Source organism: Leptodactylus fuscus, chromosome 1, assembly GCF_031893055.1.
Source record: "Leptodactylus fuscus isolate aLepFus1 chromosome 1, aLepFus1.hap2, whole genome shotgun sequence".
Classification (NCBI taxonomy): domain Eukaryota; kingdom Metazoa; phylum Chordata; class Amphibia; order Anura; family Leptodactylidae; genus Leptodactylus; species Leptodactylus fuscus.
The window spans coordinates 327,579,107-327,597,746 of record NC_134265.1 but is presented as its reverse complement, the minus strand read 5'-3'; the positions used below and the strand labels follow the sequence as shown (position 1 = coordinate 327,597,746).

Sequence of the window (18,640 nt, the reverse complement as noted above, 5' to 3'; positions counted from 1 at the left end):
CCAGCTCCGTGTCATCGAAACTGAATGAGTTGGAAGCTCCGAATGACGTGAATGTATAATGGAAAACGCTCAGATATCACTCCGAGTGCATTCCATGGTAATCTTGGCCCCACATTGGGAGCACACCCGGCCATGTGCATGGGGCCTAAGTCAGAATTCCCTCATTATGTGAAAATGAGTTTACACCAGACCACCCCCAGGATTTAGATCTTACTTACTTGGTATGTTTCAATGGGCTTGGTTTCCATGTTTAGATCCCAAACTTTGACAGTGAGGTAATCCCGTGTGAGCATGTAGCGGCCGCTGTGACTAAATTTGACGTCAGAAACTGATGAGATGATTTCAGAAAAGAATGATCTGTTGCTGGGGTCCTCGGGTTCTTCATAAACTGTAAGGAAATAAAGTTATTACTGATACGATATTAATAGTACACATAGTGATACACCGTCATACAACGTACACCTCCATGACATCATATAAAAGTTGTCCTTTGAACTGGTCACACACATCTGACAGCTGTCGATGGCTATCGATTGTGTGGCAACCATTTCATAAGGCGAGGGCTACACTGATCCAGGACACAGACACACTTGTTGTGGCCAAAAATTGCAGTGTGGCGCTGCCTTCATCGCAAGTAAAGTGGTCAGTTGTGTTGTGGCTTCGAAGTTGCCATGACAGTTGCAAGGCCTGCGGCTATCACGTCATAGTTGTGGCAACTTGTAAGTTCCATCTTAGTTGCATTCACATTCATTACTTGTGAGGAGGACAGCGCTACACTGCGGTATTCGGCCATGTAAAGTTACTACATGACCCTAGCTACTATGTGGCTAGAGGGGACTAAGGGCCTATACATGGCAGGGACAAAAATTGAGGAATGCTGTAGTCAATTTTTGATATTAGCCTTGTTTGGGAGTCCTATGGCTATGTTTATTATATGCACTGGTTGTTTTCTTGGTACATATGGTAGTGTGCAAAAGTTTTAGGCACAAAATAAGCTGCAAAGTAAGAATGCTTTCAGAATTAGAAGGGTTAATAGATTATTTATCATCAATTAGCAAAACAAAGTGAATGAAGAAAAGAGAAATCTAAGTCCCATCAATATTTGGAGTGACCTTTGCCCTTTGCCTTCCATCAATTTTTCTTGATCCATTTGCAGACAATTTTTGAAGGAACGGAATGGTTGTTCCCGCCATCTTGGAGAACTAAGCACAGATCTTCTGTGGATGTAGGCTTGCTCCAATCCTTCTGTTTCTTCATGTCATCCCAGACAGACTGGATGATGTTGAGATCAGGGTTATATCTGTGGGGGCCATATCATTTTCAGGACTCCTCTTCCAAAGGGTAAGGGCTAGTTCAAATGTGGCAAAATGGTCAGGATTTTGGTGCGAAATCCGCGTCAAAATCCTGCCGCCGCCCATTGATTTTCATTTGTTTTTTCCTCGAGCAGTTTGTTCCCACTTGTGGAAAAAAAGAAGCGAGTTGCCCCTTCTTCAGGTGGATTCCACGGGTGATTCAGCCGCGGCGTCCACCTCGCGACACCACCCTCCAAACTAGGCCCATTCATTTGAGCCTAATCCGGAGCAGAAAGCAGGCAGCTGCGACAGAATGTGTTCACGCGGAACCCCGTGTGAACTAGCCCTTAAGGTCACACCAAATATTGATGGGATTTAGATTTCTCTTTTCTTCATTCATTTAATTTTGTAAATTGATGAAAATAAGCTATTAACCCTTCTATACCTTGCGTATGTTCATACTTTTCTTATGCTCTCATGATAGGAAATGTCGTGTCACATCTCTCCTTTTGCTTTCATATATCTGATGATCTGTTGTTGTTTTTCCCCATCAGATGCTATTACTATCTGTATATACCTGTACAAGTGCCGCACTTCCGATGATGAGGCCTCACAATAGAAACACTTAGTAATAAGTATGGAGTAAGTGTTTTTGGATGATTTATTCCTGCGCACACTCTCGGCTCCGCTATCTCCAGCCTGTTTATTCAGAAGGCTGGCTGCTGTTTATAGCTTGCTGTGGGCGGTATGACTTCTCAGAGAGGATGCTACAAATTAGGAGATTATTTGCATAGATTCACTTTATTTTTAGATTACTGTACCTATAGTTCTTGCTATTTCTGTTTTTTTTTCTTGCTTTTACTGAATTTTACATGTTTAACAAAAAAAAAAACTTGAGTCTACTGTCAAATATGTAATCATAATGTAGGAAAACAAATATTCTGCTGGCTGCCACATCGATTTGATGAGTTTTTTGTTCTTCTTCTAGTTCATATAGAAAGCAGTTTAATAGCAAATACAGCTCTGCTTCATGGGTTATGGCATGGGAGGTGATTGGCATAAGAGTCCTGCCCTCAGATGCTGCCTCGCTCCGTTAAAGGGTACTCAAATTTTTATGAAAAGATGAAATATGTTCAGGGTCTTGTTGGGTAGTCTGTTATATGACTGTATAAGCCTTCATACACAATGTCCTATCAGTTTTTCTGCTGCTAAGAATCACATTATGTCTGAAACACATTTCCCACTTCTCCCTGAGATAGGGGACGTGTACAGTAAGGAGCAATCTGCCCCTCCCTCATCCATTGCTAATACTGCCATTCTGCCAGGAGTAACTGTACAATTGGAATAAAATACCTGAGAGAAGCCCATGTGATGATAATATAGAAGATGCAGGTACACTGCACTATAAATACAAGGCAAATACATGCAAGCAAGCAGGTAAAACACAAGAAAGAAGAAAACAAAACAATCTATGAGCATAGTCAGGAAAGCTGCTTGTTGTATGTGAATAATATCCCATCTGTAATCAGACAAGCAGCCAGAAGTAGATACAAGTACAGAGGAGACTTTTCTTACATTGTAAGCTGGGAAATTTGAAGAATCCTCTGTCTGTTGCACACAGCAGCAATCTCCAGACATGTCTGTGCAGGCTGTGAGCAGAAGCACCCCCTAACCCCTCCATTCACTGTGTAAAGAGAGAAAGGGACCACCCTCTGCAATCTCACTGAGATAAGCAAAATGGAATGGAATATATCTATGGACAGACTTCCTTAGTGACAAAAGAGTGAACTGCAAATTAGCTAGAAGGGAGACACCTAGTGGCAGCAATGACTGACTGCAGACACATTTTCAAGGAAAGTGCATTACAATCGAGACTAAGTTGAAGTTTAATAGCTGTGTATATATATATATATATATAGAGAGAGAGAGAGAGAGAGAGAGAGAGAGAGAGAGAGAGAGAATTTTAAAATATCAAAGAAATACATTTAACATAAAAATTTGGTTTAAAAATGTAGCATTTTAGGGTGACTTTTCCCTTTAAAGGGAGTTTACCACCACTAAAACCTGGCTTTGGCTCAAAAAACTGCAACAAAAAAAAGCTGTGCTTCCGCAATGTGGAGCCTCGGCCTGAATCAGTCACAGAATATGCGGCAAGACCGAGCGGGCTGCTTCTCTTTGCAATGTTCAGTTGTAGTATTGTCTCTATAAACATGCATACAACAATGGCGGTAAACATGTGCCAGAAGTATTATGGCGTAACTCATAGTGCCGCTATACTGGCGTGAATGATGGAAAGCACCTGCTGCTAGACACATTAATGTTATAATGCAGTAGGTTATATGTTCTTTGTCTTTTTCCTATATACCTGGCAGCGCAGCTAAACTGCTTCAGTAATGAATTTGCTCAGACTGTATGGAATGAATGCTTGTTCTAAATTATACGCTTCCTATTGTAGAACTGTCATCCGTAATTCTAGTCTGCCAGCGGGCTGAATACCGCGTTTTACCCCACATCTGTCTAATTGATAATTACTATACTACCGCAAGGCTGCACATCTCCACATGTCACAAAAACTACAAAAACTACTTGGAAGACTTCCCAAATTTCACACTGAATATTGTAAGAGTTTCCGTTTGTCTGAAGCAGAAAATCATCGACAGCTCGGTGACCTTTTGTTATACAGCTATTAGCCATGTGCTGGAACTAGTTCAGTGATGTCATAAAAATTTGAAAAAAAAAGTAAAAAAAAAATATGAAAACCAAAATAAATAAATAAATTAATTAATTATATTTTGACCCTTTGCCCTTTGAGCAAGGGACTGGCTGCTTTTCTGCCTAATTATGTTTATGTGATACTGCTGTTACCAGAACCCAGGATATCAACACAATCAACGCCCATAACTCCTGACGAACCCCAGACTATGATGGGCCTGTCAGGTATTTAGTTCCAAATGATTTGACCTTCAAAGTGAAGTAACTCATCTAGATTAGGTCATCAGGAACTAAAGCAAGTGGGAGGAGCAGATGGGAGAAAGAAGTGATAAAGCACACCAGCATCTCCTGCGGACTCACTCATGAGGGGAGTGATAAAGCACAGCAGTATCTCCTGCAGACTCACTCACTGGCACAGGAGTGAGTGATAAAGCACAGCAGTATCTCCTGCGGACTCACTCGCACAGGAGGGGAATGATAAAGCACAGCAGTATCTCCTGCAGACTCACTCACTTGCACAGCAGGGAGTGATAAAGCACAGCAGTATCTCCTGCAGACTCACTCACTGGCACAGTAGGGGAGTGATAAAGCACAGCAGTATCTCCTGCAGACTCACTCACTGGCACAGTAGGGGAGTGATAAAGCACAGCAGTATCTCCTGTGGACTCACTCGCACAGGAGGGGAATGATAAAGCACAGCAGTATCTCCTGCGGACTCACTCACTCGCACAGGAGGGGAGTGATAAACAGAGCAGTATCTCCTGCGGACTCACTCACTGGCACAGGAGGGGGAGTGATAAACAGAGCAGTATCTCCTGCGGACTCACTCACTGGCACAGGAGTGAGTGATAAAGCACAGCAGTATCTCCTGCAGACTCACTCACTGGCACAGGAGTGAGTGATAAAGCACAGCAGTATCTCCTGCAGACTCACTCACTGGCACAATACTACTTGCCTTTTAGTTTCTAATGTTGGAATAACAAAGCAAAAATACTCATGTGTGTGTGAATTTAAATAGGACACCTGAAGGATCCCATTACAGTTAAAGTGGTTGTCCCATCACAAAGATCCTATCTATACTGCTTGTTAATGTGGATGTAAGACTTTTCCTAAATACATTGCTTCAGCAAAACTGCTTTGTTTGTCCACTATCTTACTTTATTAAATTTTTTTTGACACAGCCCTTGACTTATCTGCTCAAAAGTCAAGTGATGTATCTGCTGCTCTCAGGGGGGAGGGAGGAGGGGCTAAGTGCACGGGAGCGAGCCTGTGTATCTAGCTATTCCTGTGTCTACACCACGTGCAGGGGTGAACCTGCCCCTTTCGCCGCCCGAAGCGAACGACAGAAAGCCGCCCCCCCTCCAGAGGAGGGGCAGGGCTTAGCGAAGGGGGCGGGGCTTAGCGGCGTTCGCAGGCAGAGAGCAGGCACGGAGAAGACCTGCTCTCTGCCTGAGCGTGAGGGGAGGCTACCGGAGCAGCGCTGCTCCAGTGGCCTCCCCAATACACCGCTCCATACACAGCTTGTCCTGGACTGGCTTAGGTAAGAAAAAATGCCACCCTCCCTGGGGCCCTGGCATAGCGCTGCCTGAAGTGCTCGCTTCAGGTCGCCTCATGGGAGGTGCGGCGTTAACCACGTGACCTAGGTCTTGCACTCAGATAGGGGAGAGGAGCTGCTTTCATTTCTGAACGTCTTCTGTTCTCCCACTTATCAGGTTAGCTAATTTAATTGTATTCATTATGGCAGAGACAGGCAGTCTCTGTATGTAACACAGAATGGAGTTGCTCCTGACTGTACTTCATAGTCCAATATTGTGCACATAGTGTTTAAGGACCTTTGATGACATCACAGGCCCTTCAGCCACCCCATAGGATCACGCTATGCGGTGGGCGGAGCTACACACTAATTTGGGGGCAGAGCTAAACGGCACCCCACCCACCAAATGACGTAAAAAACCAGGAAGAAAGAAGATTTTACAGCAGTGAAGACTGGTGAGTATGCGATGTGGGAATACCCCTTTAATGGGGTTCTTCAGGCTTCATATGTGACTTCTGTTGTAGCGGTCCGTCATAGCTCTAAAGAGCTCCAAAACCAGCAAATATTTCAGCAATGGAGCCATCGATTCACAAAGCTTCACACTGTTTAATTCAGGTGACCCTAACCTATCCATTTGCATTGCTAGGTTGTGGTGACAGACTCCCTATAAGTCATCCTAAGCATCCTGGAATCCTAATAGGGCCCCTTCACACGGCGTAAGTGCGCCACTCATTTAGACCTGTACACGCGAGCGCTTCAAAACACATCCCATTCACTTCAATGGGAGCGCGCGTAAAGCCGACTTCACGCACGCTCCCATTGAAGTGAATAGGATGTGTTTTGAAGCGCTCGTGTGTATGGGTCTAAATGAGCGGCGCGCTTACGCTGTGTGAGACAACCCATAAATGTACATCTCCGTCAGTAAGCACTGCAGCGGGTACTAATATAAGTCACAGCGATTATCAGCAGTGCTGGATTGTACCAAACAAGCTGTTTGTTCCTTGTCTTCGTCAAGTCTGACTAGTCCAGAACTGCGGAGGTTCATTATATGTTTTCTGGACTGGTGCCTGGAAATGGCTGTATGATAAAGTAATTGAGTGTTTGATGGTAATGAAACAATTACTGGCGCGGTACACTTACTGCTAAAGGTCAGCATTAATTAGCATGGATGTTTTTGATGATATTTCGGTACCGATGTGGGTTTATATAATTGAAATCCAACCGTTCTCCTCTACCATTCCAAAATCTCCCCATATAAAAGTTATTTTTCTAACTGGATTAAAGTTTTATATTGCACGTTAATGTGGGTTATCTGTTTTGGTCAATGTCAAAATATTTCCCCGTTAAAAAGTTTGTTTGAATAGGTCATCAATATCAGTTTAGTGGGTTCCGACACTGAGCACTCCCACCGATCAGCTGCTAAACATTGCCATACATTGTATAGTGGCTGTGCTTGACTGTGCAGCTTAGCCCCATTCACTTGAATGGGACTGAGATGCAAACAGACCATGTGACTGATGATATAATCTGATATTGATGTCCAATCCAAACGATAGGTCATCAATACCTAAGTCCTGGAAAATCCCTTTAAAGCGTACATAAACAACTTTTGGATTTCTGGCATGTTTGTGACATTAGTACATGTTCAGTGGCGTAACTACCGTGGTAGCAGTGGTAGCAGCTGCCACAGGGCCCGGGGCATTAGGGGTCTGGCGACAGCCGCTACCGCTGCGTTTTTTGTTTTTTTCTAATAGGCCGTTAACGGGCCCTATATACTTACCGATCCTGGCAGAGGCCGGGATTGGTAAGTGACGGTGCGGGCCCCACAAGCACTATTGTACTCGGGGGTCTTTTCAGATCCCTGAATATAATGATCGGAGGCCCGGGAGAGGTAAGATAACATAAAAAACTGTGTTACTTACCTCTCCAGGCTCTGGGCAGGCTTCGGCTTACTTGGGCCGCAGTCACATGACGTCCCGGAAGATGGCTGACAGCGACGGAAAATGCAGGGGAGTTGGGACATAGGTAAGTAAAATTAGTTTTTTTATGTTTGTATCCCTCTGGGTCTCCGATTATTATACTCTGGGGTCTGAAAAGACCCCAGAGTATAATAATTGTTCATGTGTGTCCACAATGGAACATAATACTGTGTACTGGGGCCAGTATGGGGACAAAATACTGTGTACTGTGGCCACAATAGTGTGTACTGGGGCCACTATGGGGACATAATACTGTGTGCAGGGGCCAATATGGGGTATTATAGTGGGGGTGGTGGTGGTAGGGGTCAGTTGGTCGAGGTCTTCAGTGTCGGGGGGGGATGTCAAAAGTCCCCCTGCCATTCCTAGTTACGCCATTGTACATGTTATAATATACTTTACTAATAAATTCTAGCTCCTTTCTGTGAAATCCTGCTCTGACATCTGCTTTCTAACTCATTATGTGGCGTATAGGGCTGCATGGGCTAATGTATACCACGGAGAGGTTGAGGCTGGAAGGGGGACTTTATATTATTAAAACGTAGAACTGTGCTTCTGGTGTCGTATGAAAGATGAGATTCGCGGATTTTATCCGACACTAAGATTTGACAGATAAGTAGGGTTGAGCGATCGGGATCGGAAAAGATCGGATTCTCATCAGCAATCGAGTAAATTTCACGATTGCAATTGGGATCGGCTGGAAAATGATCAGAAATCGGATTTTAAAATCGATCCTGAAATCTCAAGATCGGCTTAACCCTACAGATAAGACACAGCAGGCCTTCCTATAATATTTCCAGAGATATCACCAGTTGACAATACAGGATTGGCATACTTATACTCACACTCACCAATAAATTAATCCATAGTGCTGCACCTCCCTACATCTCCTCCCTTGTCACTATCTACCACCTTAGCTGTCATCTATGTTCTGCCACTGACCTTACTGGACATCCCATTCCCGTCTCCAAGACTTTTCTTGAGCTGCATTGGTGCTCTGGAATGCTTTACCCCGGACAATCCGATTAACACCCAACTACAGCAGCTTCAGACATACCCTAGTATATACCCTAGACATCACATAGTATTACACCTACGCACACTACGCTAAAATTTCTTATCCTATTCTATCCTTCCTCCTCTATTCCTCAGTTCTGGCTCCTGGCAGTAACTGTGCCACGGTATTCAACCCCACCAATCAGATATTGATAGCTTGTCCTGAGGATAGGCCATCAATATATAATGTCTGTAAGAGCCCTCTACATGCATCCACCATAACTTTACCATAAGGATCGAATTTTAGAACTTACGTTTACAATGCTTGTCGCAAAGCGCAGACGCCCTCATGTCGCACAACCTCAGAGATCCTTTGCTGCTGCTGTACACAAAAAGGTTGCAATGGTAGGGGTGAAATTCGGCAGCTGTGATGACTTCGGTCAGGTCTTCCATGTTGGCAGGCTTGATGTCTACAATGTCTGATATTACAGGTGCTTAAGGATAAGTAATGACAAGTTAGGTGCAGTAGTCATCCAATATGGGTGTAATTACGGATTCCCATTTCAATTCTCTAATGTAAAAAGTTGGAACAATTCTAATAGCGGTGTAATTGTCTCCTATGCACACGAGTGGCGGTTCAATCAATTCCAGAAAATTAGCAAAGTAATTTCCAGTTATGAGAATTAACCTATTCCTTTGCTGTACAGAAGTAGAGAAGCGATACATCAGCTATTGTGTGAGAGCGTCCGGGATGTGCCCTGTCTCTAATGGATTTCCTATTGTTACATAGCCTGCAATTTAGTGGTGACCTCATATCACCTCTGGAACCTGGACCTCACCTGACCCCCTGTTGCAGCTCATTGGCTGTGAATGCTCTTGGTCCCCTCCACATAAAGCTCTGAGAGTTATGGTTGACTCACTTAGGCTACAAAGAGTCACCTGGTAGCAGGGGATCCCCACTTTCCTGACAGATGAGCAGTATATACGCCACCCACATAGGGTGTATTCAGAATATGCAGGACCTCATAGCTGACCTGTGAAAGGGACTCTCTAAGGGAATCTGTTACCCTCCACAGTTTGCTGTAATGGTGGGATAGTTAAGAGTATGTTCACACAGCGGAAAATGTCTTCCACTTGTGAACATACCGCGCAGCTAGCCGCAACAGAATGCTGATGCAGTGCACCGTCATCCCGTCGCGGCATTCCGCTCCGGATTAGGCCTGTATGAATGGGGAGTCATTCATTAGGCCTAATTGGGAGGGAGTCTCGAGCTGCAGATGAGTCAGCCGCGGAATCCGCAGCAAGACAGGTCATCTCGCTTCTTTCTTCCACTACCAGCTAGCAGAAAAAAGAAGCGAGTGGCTCCATTGAAGTCAATGGGAGCAGTTTTGGCAGGCGGATTCCGCGTCAAAATCCACTGCCAAAAAACTTGGTGTGAACATTCCCTTGGGAAGACGATTTTTTTTTTTTCCATAAATATTTTTTATTTTAAAAAAATCTATAATCAATTAATTTAATTAACGATTATCAATATTTATTTCAAATATGAATACAATAAACACTGTTTTATCCCCACACATTGTAATTTTTTATTTTTTAAGAAAGTTTTTTTATTTTATTTTAACAGCTTATATTAATAGTGAGTTAATAACAATCTTATCCTACTAACTCTTCCAAAAAAAAAAAAGGGCACACTCAAAGGAAATCTGTCACTATGTTTTACCCCGCAAATTGCTGTAATTTTTTTTTTTTTATAAAGAATTCCAAAAACAGGAATACAATAAACAATCCCAACAATACTACCACATGTATAGAACTACAGAGAGCATGGCAGATGTGGGCATAATCCTCTAGTCCTAGGAGAATTGCCAACTTTTTTGGGAGTACGGGAGGTTACCTCTTATTTCAGGAGTCTCCCAAGTGTTTTAGGAGAGTTGGCAACTATGTGTATTACCATACAGTATACAGAATATCCCTTTAATAGGCGTGTACTGGCCCACAGTACTAGGCAGTATTACTGAGATAAATGTATGTGGGGCAGTTTCACAAATTTGTGACCAGCTGTCAAGTAATATCTGCATGTAGATGTATCGTGGGCCCCCCAGAGTGAATTTTACCGGTGGGCCCAATCCATTACAGTCCACCTCACATAGGAAGGTCTATGTCTTAATTTTATCAGTTATATGTCAAAAACTGACAATATAGAATGGCTGCTTTTATACGGTAATGTAGAGTTACAACTTTGATACCCCAACTGGATAATTTTTGGTATTTTTGTCGCAATTTCACCAAACTGGAAGTAAAGTGAGCTCTGCACCACAGGTCTGACTATATGTGGGGGCGCATAACTGATATAAACATATGACACATCCTGCCAAGTCACAAACATACACATTTTGGAAGCATCTGTACAGGAAGGCTTTTACTATCTGAGTCCCAGTGTGTTTAATATGTCACACTGTGCGTGGTTGTCATGCATGTAAATGAGACTTCAGATTCGGGCGTAATAAAAATAATTACCAGCTAGAAAGAGATTGTATTATCAGCCAGTTGCAAATGACGGCAATGCAGTAGTTACTCACGATGGCGGAAAACCGCAGGGAAAAGCCATTACAAGCCATCACGTGGAGTCACACAGGCTATGAATGCTCCAGCTCTTCTCCAGTCAATTATAGTCATGCACAAAGGGAAGACGGGGAGTCCATGACAATTACTGGCGGCTGACAAGATACCGATCTGCTCGACGCTGGGATTTACCACTGGGGAAAGGATTAGAAGCAACCCCGACTTCTTGACTTACCAATACTACATACAGAGTCTGGCTGGCTATAAAGTCTGCTTGTTTGGCATCTTCATAGATTGGGTGAATTTTTTGAATTGTGGACTATGAGGATGGATGGGGAAATTTTTAGAACAATAGGAATATCAATTCTCCCATTGTATTCTGTTTTGTCCATCGACAAAACAGGCAACCTAGAAGTTTAAAGGGATTCTATCATTAGAATCCCGTTTTAAGCTAAACCCAGGTCGGAATAGCCTTAAGAAAGGCTATTCTCCTACCTTTAGATGTCTTCTCCATGTCGCCATTCCTTAGATATCCCGGTTTTCATCCATATGCTAATTAGTTTTTTTGCAGCACTCGGGGTGGTCCTCAGCACTCAAACAGCACTGGAGGCGTCTCCAGGGCTGTGAGAAAACTATACAGCGCCGCCTTCTTCTTGTTCACCGCCTCCGCCTCTTCTTTCCTGTTCGGCCACAGGAAAATGGCCAACTGCGCCCACTGTGCATATCCATCAGCCATTTTCCTGTAGCCGAACGAGAGAGGCCACAAGAAAATGGCGACGGACATGCACAGTCGGTGCTTTTTGAAGAAGATGTGATGGGACAAGGAAGAAGAGGCGGAGGCGGTGAACAAGAAGAAGGTGGTGCTGGATAGTTTTCTCGCAGCACTGGGGACGCCCCCAGTGCTGTGAGAAAACTAATTAGCATATGTATGAAAACCGGGATATGTAAGGAACGGCGGCGGGGAGAAGACATCTAAAGGTAGGGGAAGAATAACCCCTCTTAAGGCTATTCTGACGTGGAATTAGCTTAAAACTGGATTCTAATGATAGAATCCCTTTACGTTGCTGACTATATTCAGATGGATTTGTAAAAATGCTGGTGACTCCAATGACACATTTATATATACTGTATTACAATATGCCCTAGATTTGATGTGATTTTTTTTCTGTAAAATAACAATAAAATAATTTGTTGTAATACAAAATGAAGACAAAAAAATCACTGTCAAATTTTGACAAAAGCTCCACATATGAACTCATCCTTAGGTATCATACAGATCCATCCATGTGAAGATTATATGGGAGCAGATATGGGCCATAAATTTGTATAGGTGCTATATTACAGCTCCGGATAACTCAGAGCTATTACCTATCCACAAACGTGTAATGTGAAGGTCCTGGGTCCCAATGCAAAATCTGTAATGGGGTCCCTAGCTACCTTGTACCATTCAGAATACTGGTGTGTTTTACATTGCAGAGGGACCTTTGGGGCCCCCTCAAGGTTCAGAGACAAGTAGTGATTGCAACCTCGGCATCTCCTATAACTTTGTTCCCCTGACTATCGATACACCCTAGCCCTAAGGTTAGGACTACATGGTGACGGGTCAGTTTTTTGTGGCATGGCTTGTATGTGACCAAAGTCAACATAGCCCCATCCTTACAGTGTAGTAGACCTCATGGATAATGCTTGAAGACAGAGGTGCAACATGAACCTCATGTACCCCTATGCAAAATCTGTTCCAGAAGCCTCCAACTATAATGTATCATTTGTAGTACTGGTCTCATTATATGGGGAAAGGACACATTATAAAGCTCTTGGGCCTTTGCTCCTCCATAAACATTGATGGGGGATTACACTAGGGCCAAACCATCACTCTAATGGCGCACCTTTGTGTTGCACTGTAGCCATAATTCTAGGCCTTTCGTAAAATAAGCCTGGCCATACACAATAGATACTGCCTACTACCCATCTCCCCCAGTTGTCCCATACACATGGATGACCGGTTTGGCCAACATCAAGAAGGCAGAAGGGTATCGAACCACTGTCAGACATCTCTGATGGCGTCTTATCTTCCCAAAAAGAAAAAGTTGATATTTAACAGCCCGATCCTGATCTTTCTTGACAACAAAGGAGAATCAAGCGCATTACATAGTCACCAAAACTGGCAATTTTGGCCGACATTTACAGTCCTATGAAAAAGTTTGGGCACCCCTATTAATCTTAATCATTTTTTGTTCTAAATATTTTGGTGTTTGCAACAGCCATTTCAGTTTGATATCTCTAATAACTGATGGACACAGTAATATTTCAGGATTGAAATGAGGTTTATTGTACTAACAGAAAATGTGCAATATGCATTAAACCAAAATTTGACCGGTGCAAAAGTATGGGCACCCTTATCATTTTATTGATTTGAATTCCCCTAACTACTTTTTACTGACTTACTGAAGCACAAAATTGGTTTTGTAACCTCAGTGAGCTTTGAACTTCATAGCCAGATGTATCCAATCATAAGAAAAGGTATTTAAGGTGGCCAATTGCAAGTTGATCTCCTATTTGAATCTCCTCTGAAGAGTGGCATCATGGGCTACTCAAAACAACTCTCAAATGATCTGAAAACAAAGATTGTTCAACATAGTTGTTCAGGGGAAGGATACAAAAAGTTGTCTCAGAGATTTAACCTGTCAGTTTCCACTGTGAGGAACATAGTAAGGAAATGGAAGACCACAGGGACAGTTCTTGTTAAGCCCAGAAGTGGCAGGCCAAGAAAAATATCAGAAAGGCAGAGAAGAAGAATGGTGAGAACAGTCAAGGACAATCCACAGACCACCTCCAAAGAGCTGCAGCATCATCTTGCTGCAGATGGTGTCACTGTGCATCGGTCAACTATACAGCGCACTTTGCACAAATAGAAGCTGTATGGGAGAGTGATGAGAAAGAAGCCGTTTCTGCACGTACGCCACAAATAGAGTTGCCTGAGGTATGAAAAAGCACATTTGGACAAGGCAGCTTCATTTTGGAAACAAAAATTGAGTTGTTTGGTTATAAAAAAAGGCGTTATGCATGGCGTCCAAAAAGAAACAGCATTCCAAGAAAAACACATGCTACCCACTGTAAAATTTGGTGGAGGTTCCATCATGCTTTGGGGCTGTGTGGCCAATGCCGGCATCGGGAATCTTGTTAAAGTTGAGAGTCGCATGGATTCCACTCAGTATCAGCAGATTCTTGAGAATAATGTTCAAGAATCAGTGATGAAGTTGAAGTTACGCCAGGGATGGATATTTCAGCAAGACAATGATCCAAAACACCGCTCCAAATCCTCAGGCATTCATGCAGAGGAACAATTACAATGTTCTGGAATGGCCATCCCAGTCCCCAGACCTGAATATCATTGAACATCTGTGGGATGATTTGAAGCGGGCTGTCCATGCTCGGCGACCATCTAACTTAACTGAACTTGAATTGTTTGTCCAAAATACCTTTATCCAGGATCCAGGAACTGATTAAAAGCTACAGGAAGCGACTAGAGGCTGTTATCTTTGCAAAAGGAGGATCTACTAAATATTAATGTCACTTTTCTGTTGAGGTGCCCATACTTTTGCACCGGTCAAATTTTGGTTTAATGCATATTGCACATTTTCTGTTAGTACAATAAACCTCATTTCAATCCTGAAATATTACTGTGCCCATCAGTTATTAGATATATCAAACTGAAATGGCTGTTGCAAACACCAAAATATTTAGAACAAAAAATGATTAAGATTAATAGGGGTGCCCAAACTTTTTCATAGGACTGTATCTGCCGTGTATGCCAGCTAGATAAGAGGACATCTCTACGACAGATATTTAGGGGTGATTTTTTCTCAATTTTAGGTAGAAATCCTCCATAAATGAAGAACTGCATCTTCTCGGTAACAGATGAGTTATTTTACATTGAATTTTAATCTTCTTGGCAGATTTCTATACAGAACGCTGAGTGCCATGTGACTTGAGAGGATTTACTGATGAAAGAAGCCAGACTGGAATAGAACATTATGCTGATTAAAATGAGAGGCTTTTCTTGATTTCCTAATTAATCTAAGCCCTTAGGAGCCCTAAAAAGAAGCAAACAGCCATTATTAAAATAGGATACCAGGCTCCTGGATGAACCGAGCCCGAAAATAAATGACTATTGTGGGTACGATCCTTCTTTGTGGCGGCACCGCTGTGTAATTGAAAGTGATGCTATCACGGAGACTCTACAATATACCCACGAGTATATGGAAAATAATCAGCTCTCCAGGAACTATGACTTTGCTTCAATTGACACAAAATAACTGAATCTAGACATCTGAAGGCTTATAAAGTGTTCGGCATCTCCGCTGAGCACATGCAATCTTTATTCAGTAATGAGTGAACATATTGAACCTATAGGTCGGCTGCCCCTTATAGACAGAGACTTCAATGCATAGAAGCCTTTGTTCCACATCTGTAGGTTGTCGGGATAGAATACTATAAATACTATAACACAAAACCCCAACTTTTGGTAAAAAGAAATATCCCTTGATCAGCCACATAACCATCAGACCTGCAGAAAGTTCTGGAAAAGGATTTCCTCTACATTATGAGAAGTAGGCAAATGACCTCTGGGCCCAATAGCAAATTCTAAAGTTGGGTCTACTCAGGAGTAGAGGAAAAAGGTAAATGACCTCTAGGTCCTACAGCAAATTCTGGAATGAACGTTCCTCCACAATTGGAGTTGGCAAATTGCCACTTGGCCCTACAACAAATTCTGAAGTGGGGTCTCCTCAGAAGAGGAAGAAGAAGGCAAAGGACCTCTGACAGCAAATTCTGGAATTAAGCAATGGGATAAGAGGGCATAGGACCTCAGGGTCCTAAAAAAAAGATTTGGAATAGTCTCTCCTCAGAAGGGTTAAGTGACCCCTAATCCCCACAGCAAATTGTGAAATGAAGGCTCCTCAGCAATGAGAAGGGTCCAATAAAAAATTCTGAAGTAGGCCCTCCTCAGCAGGGGTAAAAGCAAATGACCTCTATGTCGTATTGAAATTTTTGGAATGGGAGCTCTGGGCAGTAGATATTGTCAAATTACCCCTACGCCCTATAGCAAATTCTGAGGTGGGGTCTCCTAAAGCTGAGTTCACACGGGGTATTTTGAAGTGGAACTTGACGCGGAGGCCGCCTCAGATTCCTGTCCAAAAAAACGGTTCCGCGACTGGATGCCAGTGCAGTGCACTGGAATCCAGTTGCGGCACTCTGACCTGGATTAGGCCCAAATGAATGGACCTAGTCTGGAGGGAGAGTCTTCAGGCGGACGTCCATGGCTGAACCGGCCGCAGCATCCGCCTGAAGAACGAGCATGTCGCTACTTTTTTCTGGGAGTCGGAACAAACTGCTCCGAAAAAAGAACTGACCAGCTCCCATTGATTTCAATGCAAGAGGTTTTTTTGGTCAGGATTTTGAGGTGGATTCCGCCTCAAAATCCTGACTAAAATACCCAGTGGGAACTCAGGCTTAGGCTCCGTTCCCACAGAGTAACGCGCCACTCGTTCTGACGTTCTGACGTCTAAACACATGTCAGAGTGAGCGCTGTAAAACAGAATCCCATTGACTTAAATGGGTGCCGTCTTACGCGCGCTACACTTTGAAATCAATGGGTTAAAAAGCCTCCCATTGATTTCAATGTGTAGCGCGCGTAAGATGGCACCCATTGAAGTCAATGGGATTCTGTTTTACAGCGCTCACTCTGACATGTGTTTACGTGTCAGAAAGAGCAGCATGTCACTCCGTGGGAACGGAGCCTTAACAGTCCTATGGATCTCACTAATTCACAATGGATTTGCCTCCTGCTGCAATAAAGGATACTGAAGCTCCGGTCTGTGATTGCCAAGTGCCAGAGGTTAATCCTGAGATCATCGGCTGACATGTACGTCTCACAGTCACTGTTGACAGAGATGGAGTTGACATGATACGTGTGTCCATTAGAAAATATTCTCCTTGGGGAAACTTCTACCATTAGATCCATGGGCTTAAGAACAGGCACCTAGAAATAGAAGACCACACAAAGAAATATTTAAGACATACTGCATATAACACACAGTTCAGTGTCAGGTCCAGATTTTACCCGGCATGAGTAAGGCAGATTTTCTGCTGGCACCAGGGATATGAAGACTGGCGTTCGATACACCAATCTTCATAAATATTCCTTGTAAAGAAGTGTGGATGTAGAGAACAGTAAGCAACGTGGCTGGCAGCACTGACGGAGACATTGAAACCAACATGTCATCTTACCTGTAAGGAGGTCACGGTGGAAAGATCTTTCAACTTCCCTTCTTCATCTTTGAGGTTGTACCCTTCAGGCCTCTTATCACGCTCACTGATTTTCCATAGTTTAATTGTTTTATCTAGAATATAATGATATCACTCTCACTATAATGTGAATGTCCATGTTGTATTAAAAACATATATATCTACAAATGTAGATGCAGAAGCCCCGTCCCAATGCCAAAACTCCCAAAAATAGCAGGGAGGAGCCTACAGGATAATCCAGACTATATGATTCACCTATAGTAAACATGAACAGCGACATTTCACCTCTTCAATGGAACACTCAAATTCAGTATTTATTCACTTCTTGTGCATAAACTGCCTTTACAAAGGCACAAACAAAACAAAACAAAACTAAAGCCTTCTCGGCTGAGAACTAACTATAACTTTAGAAACCGTTCCCTGACTATACAGGAGCCTGGCTGCCGGACTCTCGCTCTGGTAACATTAAATGGGTGACACAGTACCTGGTTTATAGGTTTAGTTCACACAGGAACTTGCAGCTTTGTCAGTGTGGTGCCACAGCTCCTAGTCCTGACACACAGACTATATCAGGCATTAATTAGACAGCTGACCTCCCTGCTGTGGGTCTCACCATATACCCTTTAGCTGCCTGGCTGGAACATACCTGTTCTCCGAGACCGCACCCTTCACTTTCTCACAATATATCAAAAAGAATATCACCAATTATATTCATATACTAAAAACATAAAGTGTGTACCATAGATCCAAACAATCAAATTAACACACAAGGGTTTGTATAATTAGTTAATTAACTAATTTGTTAAATCAGGAGGTGGGATCGGAGTAAAAACACTCACCTTTCAAATAGCTGATTTGGGGAAAGGGGGTAAATGCCAAGCGTTAACTAATATATTTGACAATTTTAGCAGAAACTGTGCAAGTTGTATAAACTATACCATACAATTGCAAATTTCATTTGCAACCTTTTTTTTGCCAATCAAAATTGTAAATTGACAACAAAAGTAAGGATTGACCTTAAAGAAGAAGTGTCACTAGGTGTGAAAAGCCCTATGACATACATCATACTATAGGTGCCACCCTCCTGAGCATTTTGGTGTTTTGTTTATCCAAATACGTTCAGCCATTCCAATGATGTAAGCCCTAGACATTCAAGTCACTGAAACCCCGCCCCCGAGTAACTACTCACAGTGTTACCACCCACTTGGTTAGTAGACCCTAAATTGTATCAACACTAAAAGGGCTTATATCTTTGGAAT

General features: G+C 42.9%; 1 protein-coding gene across 3 annotated transcripts in view; it reads right to left on the bottom strand.

Annotated features, from left to right (window-relative positions):
• PPP2R2C (protein phosphatase 2 regulatory subunit Bgamma) overlaps positions 1–18,640 on the bottom strand; it is a 107,388-nt gene that overhangs the window by 8,204 nt on the left and 80,544 nt on the right. For all 3 annotated transcript variants that reach the window (XM_075260787.1, XM_075260797.1, XM_075260805.1), the window contains 4 exons: positions 17,364–17,476; positions 16,938–17,115; positions 8,825–8,989; positions 219–388 (listed from right to left, as the gene is read on the bottom strand). In XM_075260787.1, the coding sequence (XP_075116888.1) occupies positions 219–388; positions 8,825–8,989; positions 16,938–17,115; positions 17,364–17,476 (626 nt within the window). The remainder of the gene's footprint in view (positions 1–218; positions 389–8,824; positions 8,990–16,937; positions 17,116–17,363; positions 17,477–18,640) is intronic.